The 12,500-nt window shown below is 42.8% G+C and overlaps 1 protein-coding gene across 1 annotated transcript in view; it reads right to left on the bottom strand.

Moving 5' to 3' along the window:
• dcc (DCC netrin 1 receptor) overlaps window positions 1-12,500 on the bottom strand; it is a gene marked incomplete at its 5' end in the record, with an annotated part of 182,987 nt that overhangs the window by 143,368 nt on the left and 27,119 nt on the right. The window contains 2 exons of the mRNA XM_079605559.1: window positions 7,452-7,588; window positions 8,212-8,362. Of these exons, the coding sequence (XP_079461685.1) occupies window positions 7,452-7,588; window positions 8,212-8,362 (288 nt within the window). The remainder of the gene's footprint in view (window positions 1-7,451; window positions 7,589-8,211; window positions 8,363-12,500) is intronic.

Genomic DNA, 12,500 nt, shown 5'->3' with positions numbered 1-12,500 from the left:
ACACTTTTATATATTCTTTTATCAATGTAACACTTTTATATGTTCTTTTATCAATGTAACACTTTTATATATTATTTTATCGATGTAACACTTTTATATGTTCTTTTATCAATGTAACACTTTTATAAGTTCTTTTATCAATGTAACACTTTTATATGTTCTTTTATCAATGTAACACTTTTATATATTCTTTTATCAATGTAACACTTTTATATATTCTTTTATCAATGTAACACTTTTATATATTATTTTATCAATGTAACACTTTTATATATTCTTTTATCAATGTAACACTTTTATATATTCTTTTATCAATGAAACACTTTTATATATTCTTTTATCAATGTAACACTTTTATATATTCTTTTATCAATGTAACACTTTTATATATTCTTTTATCAATGTAACACTTTTATATATTCTTTTATCAATGTAACACTTTTATATATTCTTTTATCAATGTAACACTTTTATATTCTTTTATCAATGTAACACTTTTATATATTCTTTTATCAATGTAACACTTTTATATATTCTTTTATCAATGTAACACTTTTATATATTCTTTTATCAATGTAACACTTTTATATATTATTTTATAGTGTTGGGTCCGAGTCCACCTTTGTCGAGTCCGAGTCAAGTCCAAGTCCTTAACAACCGAGTACAAGTCCAAGTCCGAGTCCAAAGAGGGTCGAGTCGGACTTGAGTCCGAGTCCTTAACATCCGAGTCCGAGTCGAGTCCGGCCGAGTCCACAAAGATTTAAATGATTTGAAATTGACCTTTCACAAAGACCCGCCCCTCTTGGTTACTGTTGCTACGTCCAACAAGCCATTCCTCTCTCACTCCACATGTTCTCGGTCGGAGCAAAGAGGACACTAACAATGTGCCAACAGACAAGACAGAGCAGGGTACTTTTGGTTTGAAACAAAAAAGTCTCAGCTTTCAATTTTTTTAATTTTTATGAAATTCAAACGATAAATACTGTTTTGTGGTGCTTTAATGTGTAGGCCTCAGTTCAAGCAGCACGTGAACTGATAATCTCTTCTAGTTAGCACAAATTTCTAAAAAAGAAATCAATAAACACAAGTCCACTGCCTTTAATCTACTAACTGATTTGGTTTGTTTGTCGAACAAAAATGGCGTGTATCTGCATTATAATTGGTCAGATCACCTGTCAATCAAATCCCGGCGAAAGGTCTCAACACTGAGCTCTTAAATTAATATTTTAAACCTTACAAAAAGATTGCAATGTATAGTTACAGTCATACGTTTACCTATTGTACATCTTTTAGAATCTGCAAGGCAATGCTTAATAATGCAACACGATGCATTAAGAGCCAGGGGTAAACTTTTGAGCAAGATGATGATGTTTAAATTTTTCTTATTGTGTTGTACATGCTAATATCTTATTTAGCCTCTAAAGGGTTGGACTAAATTAATGAATGCATTTTTAAACAAATAAGACCAATTTACACCAATGATCCAGTTCAAAAGTTTACACCTCTTGGCTCTTAACGGATGCTTCCTTCTTGTGCATCACTAAATGTTTGCAGGGTTTGTAAAAGTTGTGTATGAGTCCCTCAGTTGTCACCAGTGTGAAAGTATGGATCTTACAATCATAGTCACTGCTAGTAAGGAGTCAAATATGCAGAAGATGCTGGAAAAGCAAAGAATGTGCAGGAGCTGGATGATTTTCCTTAAACATAAAAAAAAAAAAAAAAGTTGTGGATCATTCAGGTAATGACACAATATTAAAATCGAGCCTATGTAATTTGTCTTTATTTTGTGTTTGTATTTTATTTAGGCTATTAAACATCTGTTATGTGAAAAAGCTTTTTCAGGGCAGTACTAAATAGAAACAATGTGTATGATCCGTCTTATTAAAAAACATATAAAAATAACATTTTGGAGATTCTGCAAGGAGTATGTAAACGTATGACTAAAGTATAAATGCAACAAAAATGATAACATTATCAGACGCCAAAATGTTGCTATGGTTAACACGTTCTTATGTTGCTATGTGTCAAATCATCGCAATTTCATGATTCAAAGGACAACAATTAAGTGGATTCAATCCCACATTTAAATGCAGTTATCACTCTTTATAATTTACAGTGTGAACGTAACCACTGGTCCTCTAGAAGTATGAAAAACAAAACTATTTAGATTGTCAACAGCGCTCCCTTTAAGCCATCACTTACCGCGTTCGGCACTCTCCCTAAAACTCTCGTCATAAACACTGACTGAAGTTGTCCGCACTGCACAGTGAATATCTTATTTATATTGCGTCTAGAGAGACTTTGTTGTTTATGAGGGGATTTGCGAAAGGATAAAGCTCGTGCTGATTCTAAACATACATTTTGAGCGAATTATTCGCATGCGGACTCTAAAACGCCTCTGATTTGCCACTGTGTTTATGCACTTAACTGTGATTGGCTACAATGCACAACGCTGAAACAACGTTGTTTCGTTTCGTTTCGTTTCGTTTCGTTTTTGAATAAAAAAAAATCACAAAATTTCGTTTTGTGTCATCCAGTGCCCGGACTCGACTGGACTCGGACATTTTTCCGAGTCTAAAATGTCCCGAGTCCGTGTCAAGTCCGAGTACAAATTCATTCGAGTGCGTGACAAGTCCGAGTCCATTCAAAATTGGACTCGAGACCGGACTCGAGTCCGAGTCCGAGTTCGAGTACCCCAACTCTATTATTTTATCAATGTAACACTTTTATATGTTCTTTTATCAATGTAACACTTTTATATATTCTTTTATCAATGTAACACTTTTATATATTCTTTTATCAATGTAACACTTTTATATATTCTTTTATCAATGTAACACTTTTATATATTCTTTTATCAATGTAACACTTTTATATATTCTTTTATCGATGTAACACTTTTATATATTATTTAAAATTTGGCCAATTATTTACGTCAATCAATCAACCAATCAACCAATCAATAAATCAATAAATCAATAAATCAATAAATCAATAAATCAATAAATCAATAAATCAATAAATAAATCAATCAACCAACCAATCAATCAATCAATCAATCAATCAATCAATCAATCAATCAACCCAATCAGTCAGTCAGTCAACACACAGACACAAACACAAACCTCCCAGAATCAATCAGATTTGAGGATCAGAACTAACGGTTGAATAGAGTTTGTGTTTACCAGCATCCAATCAGAATACAGAATCTGAACCATCTGTTTCACAAAGTGAACAAAACATCTACAAAAACACGCAACGCTGTGAAGTCTGACATAATAACCGCTGAATATAAACAGAGCAGATTTACATGGATGGAAAAATAAAAACAAGAACAAAAACCTAATTTCAAAGCGTTAACGATCAAATACAGAATCTCACAAAGGAACATGAAACTCATGGAAATGAGAATCAGATGAAAAAAAAACAAGAGTTTCTTCACACAAGGTATCGGAGTCAAAGTTTCTCCAGAATCACTTTAATCCCACACAAACTCAAACTCCCTCCTTCGAAACAACACATGAATATTAACGTGTTCAGCTCTTCCTAAAGATCACGGCTCAAACGCTCTATGAACAGATGTTTGCAGCTGCTTATGAACAGATTACTGATGCGGGTTTGCAGTATGGATGAATATAGCATCACTGCACGTCTAGTTGAGTATCTGACATGATAAAAGATGCCTTTTTAATCACAAAAAGCTCAAATGCTGATGACTTTTTAAGTCCAGGACAGAATGTGTGTTCTGCCAACTGCAGATTCAATCATCTCACGAGAGGAGGCCGTGGCTTCAATTATACACACACCTCCGGCAGTGTCTTTGTCTCGTTTCCAGTGCAAATATCTAAAAATACTCAAATCAAGATGCATTTACTAGATGAGTAAAATGCTATAAGATATTATGTCTTGTTTTCTGGGGAAATAAATAAAAATCAACTGAGTTTCTGCTTATAAAGAACTTATTATCTGCCAATGGGGTCTGAAAGATAATGTTAATTCAAACAGAAACGATTATTTTTCAGACCCCATTGGCAGATCATTTTTCTTTTTTTAAGCAACAACTCTCTTAATTTTGATTTATTTCCCCAGAAAACAAGACATAATATCTTATGGCATTTTATTCATCTAGTAAATGCATCTTGATTTGAGTATTTTTATATATTTGGACTGGAAACAGGACAGAAATACTGCGTAAGAAAGCATGTTTTGCAGTGTTCCTAACGGATCTGAGCGATCACTACACCGCGAGTCTGAAGACGGATTGAGACACGATTGAAGAATGCTGGCGCGAGTGAACAGAGTGAATCTGAAGGGCGTTCATGCAAAATGCTTCACTTTTAAAAGCCTTTCTAAAGAAGCTCTGAGAGTCCATCTTCACAAGAGCTCCGGCGCTTCAAACCCTACAAATGCACTGCACACTGTTGTATATTCATGAAGACCGCTGAGCTGAACGCTTGCTGCACTTCCTCAAAGTCAGCGCATGTACGTGACAAACTAGTCGATCACTGAACACTCACGACCGCACACACACACACCGAACGCGTCAGTCACTAAACGCTCGCGTACAGACACTACACTAGCGGTGTGACAATATATCGTAATACACACACACACACACACCGAACGCTTCAGTCACTAAACGCTCGCGTATACAGACACTACACTAGTGGTGTGACAATATATCGTAATACACACACACACACACACACACACACACACACACACACACACACACACACACACACACACACACACACACACACACACATCCACCGAACACGTCAGTCACTAAACGCTCGCGTATACAGACACTACACTAGCGGTGTGACAATATATTGTGATACAGAAATGCAACAATATGTATTGTGAGTTTCAGAAATGTTGTATATTAACCCTAACCCTAACCCTAACCTACCCTAACCTAACCCTAACCTACCCTAACCCTAACCCTAACCACTATATAATGTTGAATATAAAGTGTAATAATGCCATGGGGAATATTTATGGCTCCGGATAATGCTAAATGTCTGATGTTACCAGTGAAAAGTGTCCTACATTATTATGAATATATCCAGAGCATATTCATCTAAAATAATTGTGTATTTTCAGAATCATGGATAATGTTATTCTGGTGTCTCTACTGTCCTGTGCTTTGTGTTTCCAGCACAAGTCGATTCATTTACACACACAATGTAACACCAAATTTTTGCATTTTAATCAACAGTACATTTTTGTTAACCTTTAATTAAGTTTTTGAGTATCGCAATAATATGTGACTCACTAACACCAGTCTGGAGCCGCACGGGTATATCTGTGGCAATAGCAACTATACATTATGGGTCAAAATTATCCATTTTTCTTTTATGCCAGAAATCATGAGGATATTAAGATCATGTTCCATGAAGATATTTAGTAAATGTCCTACCGTAAATATATAAAACATGTATTTTTGTGAGTGAATGCAGCACAATCGTGAACATAAATGCACAACTTTAAAGGAGATTTTCTCAATGTTTACATTTTTTTGCTCCTCAGATTCCAGATTTTCAATAGTTGTGTCTCGACCAGATATTGTCCTATCCTAACACACCACACATCAGTGGAGAGATTATTTACTCAGCTATTTGAGAATACTGGTTTAGTGGTCCAGGGTCACATGTCGTATCGTGAGTTCAGTGTCGTGTTGGAATCGTGAGGGCATCGTCACACCGCGATCTCTGGTCATGTAGAGGAGTAATCAGCTGGAGATCAGGCCAGTGGTGTGTGTGTAGTGAGCGCAGGGTGAGTGTGTGTAGTGAGCGCAGGGTGAGTGTGTGTAGTGAGCGCAGGGTGAGTGTGTGTAGTGAGCGCAGGGTGAGTGTGTGTGTAGTGAGCGCAGGGTGAGTGTGTGTAGTGAGCGCAGGGTGAGTGTGTGTAGTGAGCGCAGGGTGAGTGTGTGTAGTGAGCGCAGGGTGAGTGTGTGTGTAGTGAGCGCAGGGTGAGTGTGTGTAGTGAGTGCAGGGTGAGTGTGTGTAGTGAGCGCAGGGTGAGTGTGTGTAGTGAGCGCAGGGTGAGTGTGTGTAGTGAGCGCAGGGTGAGTGTGTGTAGTGAGCGCAGGGTGAGTGTGTGAAGTGAGTGCAGGGTGAGTGTGTGTAGTGAGCGCAGGGTGAGTGTGTGTGTAGTGAGCGCAGGGTGAGTGTGTGTAGTGAGCGCAGGGTGAGTGTGTGTAGTGAGCGCAGGGTGAGTGTGTGTGTAGTGAGCGCAGGGTGAGTGTGTGTGTAGTGAGCGCAGGGTGAGTGTGTGTAGTGAGCGCAGGGTGAGTGTGTGTAGTGAGCGCAGGGTGAGTGTGTGTGTAGTGAGCGCAGGGTGAGTGTGTGTGTAGTGAGCGCAGGGTGAGTGTGTGTAGTGAGCGCAGGGTGAGTGTGTGTAGTGAGCGCAGGGTGAGTGTGTGTAGTGAGTGCAGGGTGAGTGTGTGAAGTGAGCGCAGGGTGAGTGTGTGTAGTGAGCGCAGGGTGAGTGTGTGTAGTGAGTGCAGGGTGAGTGTGTGTAGTGAGCGCAGGGTGAGTGTGTGAAGTGAGCGCAGGGTGAGTGTGTGTAGTGAGCGCAGGGTGAGTGTGTGTAGTGAGCGCAGGGTGAGTGTGTGTGTAGTGAGCGCAGGGTGAGTGTGTGAAGTGAGCGCAGGGTGAGTGTGTGTAGTGAGCGCAGGGTGAGTGTGTGTAGTGAGCGCAGGGTGAGTGTGTGTAGTGAGTGCAGGGTGAGTGTGTGTAGTGAGCGCAGGGTGAGTGTGTGAAGTGAGCGCAGGGTGAGTGTGTGTAGTGAGCGCAGGGTGAGTGTGTGTAGTGAGCGCAGGGTGAGTGTGTGTGTAGTGAGCGCAGGGTGAGTGTGTGTAGTGAGCGCAGGGTGAGTGTGTGTAGTGAGCGCAGGGTGAGTGTGTGTAGTGAGCGCAGGGTGAGTGTGTGTGTAGTGAGCGCAGGGTGAGTGTGTGAAGTGAGCGCAGGGTGAGTGTGTGTGTTGTGAGCGCAGGGTGAGTGTGTGTAGTGAGCGCAGGGTGAGTGTGTGTAGTGAGCGCAGGGTGAGTGTGTGTAGTGAGCGCAGGGTGAGTGTGTGTGTTGTGAGCGCAGGGTGAGTGTGTGTAGTGAGCGCAGGGTGAGTGTGTGTAGTGAGCGCAGGGTGAGTGTGTGTAGTGAGCGCAGGGTGAGTGTGTGTAGTGAGTGCAGGGTGAGTGTGTGAAGTGAGCGCAGGGTGAGTGTGTGTGTTGTGAGCGCAGGGTGAGTGTGTGTAGTGAGCGCAGGGTGAGTGTGTGTGTTGTGAGCGCAGGGTGAGTGTGTGTGAAGTGAGCGCAGGGTGAGTGTGTGTAGTGAGCGCAGGGTGAGTGTGTGTTGTGAGCGCAGGGTGAGTGTGTGTAGTGAGCGCAGGGTGAGTGTGTGTGTAGTGAGCGCAGGGTGAGTGTGTGTTGATCGTGAGAGACTCACCGAGCACCGAGAGCTCGCAGGACGCCGAGATGTTCTGCTGTTTGTTCTGAGCGACGCACGTGTAGATTCCCGAATCGTCGTCCGTGACGCTGATGATCAGGAGGTTGCTGCCGCTCAACAGAGAGTATTTCTTTGACCTGAGAGAGAGTCACACACACACACACACACACACACACACACACACACACACACACACACACACACACACACACACACACACACACACACACACACATACACACACACACACACACACACACACACACACACACACACACACACACACACACACACACACACACACACACACACACACACACACACACACACACACACACACACACACCATCAGTCTTTACTTTAAGATACTGGAGTAATGATGCTGAACATTCACAGGAATAAATTACACTTTACTGTATATTCACATAGAGAACTGATGATTTACATTATAATAATATTTCACTGTTTTACTGTATTTTGATAAAATAAGTGAGCAGAAGAGACATTAATAATAATAATACAGAAAAAAATAATTGATTGAATGAATAAATAAATATTCACATAGAACACAGCTATTTTACATTCTAATAATATTTCAAATTTTTACTGTATTTTTAGTCAAATAAACACAGCTGAGGCGTGAGTAAATATAGTGCAATTTATGAGCAGTGTATAGTTGTGTTCCTCATGGTGTGTGCGTGTGTGCGTGTGTGTGTGTGTGTGTGTGTGTGTGTGTGCGTGTGTGTGTGTGTGTGCTCACCTGCTCTGGACGAGCTCGGTTCCTCTCATCCAGTAAAAGGACGGGTTTGGAAACCCGGAGGCGGAACATTCCAGAACTGCATCCGTTCCCTGAAGAGCCGAAACCTTCTGCGGTCTCTGGAGGAACACCAGACCTCTCGCCACTCCAGGCTCTGCTCGACACACACACACACACACACACACACACACACACACACACACACACACACACACACACACACACACACATTAGATTACACATATCTGATTGTTTATTCTCGCTTTGGTCAGGAATCATCGCCTCTGGAGGCGCATATGAATGTATAAAATATGATCTTCCTCTGTATTTTTGTCAGTACAAACATCTTAATATCTTCAGTCATTGTTCTTCTAATATATTTTTATATATTATATATTTTTAAAAATATATCTAAATTACGCCATAGGCTCTCATTGACAAATGCAGAACAATTAGTTCATGCGTTCATGAGCTCAAGGCTAGATTATTGTAATGCTCTACTGGGTGGCTGCCCTGCACGCTTAACAAACAAACTACAGCGAGTTCAAAACGCAGCCGCTCGAGTTCTTACCAGAACCAGGAAGTATGACCATAGTAGCCCCGTTCTGTCAACACTGCATTGGCTGCCTATTAAACATCGTATACATTTTAAAATATTGCTGATCACTTACAAAGCACTAAATGGTTTATCTCCGCAGTACTTGAGCGAGCTCTTAACGCATTATAGTCCTTCACGTCTACTGCGATCTCAAAACTCCGGCCAGTTAATAATACCTAGAATATCAGAATCGACTGCTGGCGGTAGATCCTTTTCCTATTTACCACCAAAACTCTGGAACAGTCTTCCTAACATCGTCCGGGAAGCAGACACACTCTGTCAGTTCAAATCTAGACTAAAGACACATCTCTTCGGCCTAGCATACACATAACACATTATAGACTTCTATAACTCAATGTTAGGCTGCATAGTTTAGAACAGCCGGGACCGGGAACACTTCCCGTAAATCCTGATGTACTTGGTACATCATAAGAAGGATGGCGTCTACGCTAATACTCTAATGTGTGTGTGCGAGTGTGTTTAATCTGTGTTTTATTCAACACACAGACGATATAACCATCAGAGTTTCCTAATGCCACAAGCAAAGATATCCTATCAATGTATTACACTTTTGTAAACCTAGCCAGTAATATCACAATGAACACTGAAATATGTAACATATATATATATATATATATAACCCTAACCCATATATATAACCCTAACCCATATATATAACCCTAACCCATGTATATAACCCTAACCCATATATATAACCCTAACCCATATATATAACCCTAACCCATATATATAACCCTAACCCATATATATAACAAATGCAAAGTGTCTAACTTGTAAATAAATGTATTTGCGCACAAAATCCAGCATAAACTCTGGCACAATCTGCATATTTTTAAAGACAGACGTCACAACCCGAAGCTCACAGTGATTGGCTGCCGACCACATTTTTCACTTGATATTTGCATAAAGTCGTGAACCGCCCGACCTTTAGACACTCTCGGCTGCACTCAATCCCACAATGCACTGCACGAGCGTGAAGCTCGTCTTCCATCGGAATTCATTGAAAACGCTCTGCTCGCTCCGTGCCAGTGGACACGCACCGTCACACACACACACACACACACACACACACACACACACACACACACACACACACACACACACACACACACAGAGAGAGTTCTTCTGATGCGGTTGTTTCTCGTCTAGTCTCTGCATGTCTGTGACCTCTGAACTCTCAGGATAACTCGAGCACAGTTCTCCGCCTGTACGCCCGCAGGAGCGCTTCCTCCCAGAATGCCCTATTCCAGTCCGTCTGGGCCGCTAGAGACGCTTCCCGTCAGATCCACCGTTCAGCAGTCAGAAAACACAGCCGTCCGTTCTGGCTGGAGGGGATTCACTCTTTCCCATAGTTCCCCATCTAAAGCTCCAGGAACAGCTTCATTCCATCATCACACACCTGATCCTCACACGCCTGATCCTCACACGCCTGATCCTCACACGCCTGATCCTCACACGCCTGATCCTCACACGCCTGATCCTCACACGCCTGATCATCACACGCCTGATCATCACACGCCTGATCATCACACGCCTGATCATCACACGCCTGATCATCACACGCCTGATCATCACACGCCTGATCCTCACACGCCTGATCCTCACACGCCTGATCATCACACGCCTGATCATCACACGCCTGATCATCACACGCCTGATCATCACACGCCTGATCCTCACACGCCTGATCATCACACGCCTGATCATCACACGCCTGATCATCACACGCCTGATCATCACACGCCTGATCATCACACGCCTGATCATCACACGCCTGATCATCACACGCCTGATCATCACACGCCTGATCCTCACACGCCTGATCATCACACGCCTGATCATCACACGCCTGATCATCACACGCCTGATCATCACACGCCTGATCATCACACGCCTGATCATCACACGCCTGATCATCACACGCCTGATCATCACACGCCTGATCCTCACACGCCTGATCATCACACGCCTGATCATCACACGCCTGATCATCACACGCCTGATCATCACACGCCTGATCCTCACACGCCTGATCATCACACGCCTGATCCTCACACGCCTGATCATCACACGCCTGATCCTCACACGCCTGATCATCACACGCCTGATCATCACACGCCTGATCCTCACACGCCTGATCATCACACGCCTGATCATCACACGCCTGATCCTCACACGCCTGATCCTCACACGCCTGATCCTCACACGCCTGATCATCACACGCCTGATCATCACACGCCTGATCATCACACGCCTGATCATCACACGCCTGATCATCACACGCCTGATCATCACACGCCTGATCATCACACGCCTGATCATCACACGCCTGATCATCACACGCCTGATCATCACACGCCTGATCATCACACGCCTGATCATCACACGCCTGATCATCACACGCCTGATCATCACACGCCTGATCATCACACGCCTGATCATCACACGCCTGATCATCACACGCCTGATCATCACACGCCTGATCATCACACGCCTGATCATCACACGCCTGATCATCACACGCCTGATCATCACACGCCTGATCCTCACACGCCTGATCATCACACGCCTGATCCTCACACGCCTGATCATCACACGCCTGATCATCACACGCCTGATCCTCACACGCCTGATCCTCACACGCCTGATCATCACACGCCTGATCATCACACGCCTGATCATCACACGCCTGATCATCACACGCCTGATCCTCACACGCCTGATCATCACACGCCTGATCATCACACGCCTGATCATCACACGCCTGATCATCACACGCCTGATCCTCACACGCCTGATCATCACACGCCTGATCATCACACGCCTGATCATCACACGCCTGATCCTCACACGCCTGATCATCACACGCCTGATCCTCACACGCCTGATCCTCACACGCCTGATCCTCACACGCCTGATCATCACACGCCTGATCATCACACGCCTGATCATCACACGCCTGATCATCACACGCCTGATCCTCACACGCCTGATCATCACACGCCTGATCATCACACGCCTGATCATCACACGCCTGATCATCACACGCCTGATCATCACACGCCTGATCATCACACACCTGATCATCACACGCCTGATCATCACACACCTGATCATCACACACACATCATGAGTTTGTCTCATTAAACCATAATGTGTAGTTGCTATAATCATGTCAACAGTTTAACTCACTATCTCAGCAGGGTTCCGCTCACACTGACAGCAGAAAACACATTTACCCGCAACAAGTGTTTTCATGCGTGTGTTTCCAGCCCAAAACCCTTAAACCAGGAGCGACAGCATTTCTCCAGATTCTGCTCTAGTTTAAGGAGAGCATTAAAAGAATATAAAGGATACTTGGATCATTAGCAGGACGATGAGGTCACTGACTCAAACACGACTAACGAGTCATTGATTCTCGTACATTGATCGACGGAAATGTCAGAGCTGCAGAAATCATTTATGGAAAATTGCTGATATTTGAGCGCCGATAAGCTTTCGCTACACTTTCATTTGTTATCGTAAGCAGTTCATTCACTGGATGAAGCAAAATACACATTAACATGATTTGGTCAAATATAAACTGTAAATACACTATATTGCCAAAGGTTTTGGGACGTCTGCCTTTACATGCACTTGAACTTTAATGGCATCCCAATCCTGATCCGTAGGG

The sequence above is a fragment of the Phoxinus phoxinus genome (assembly GCF_949152265.1).
Source record: "Phoxinus phoxinus genome assembly, chromosome: 3".
Lineage (NCBI taxonomy): Eukaryota > Metazoa > Chordata > Actinopteri > Cypriniformes > Leuciscidae > Phoxinus > Phoxinus phoxinus.
This window is presented reverse-complemented; position numbering and strand designations above follow the sequence as displayed.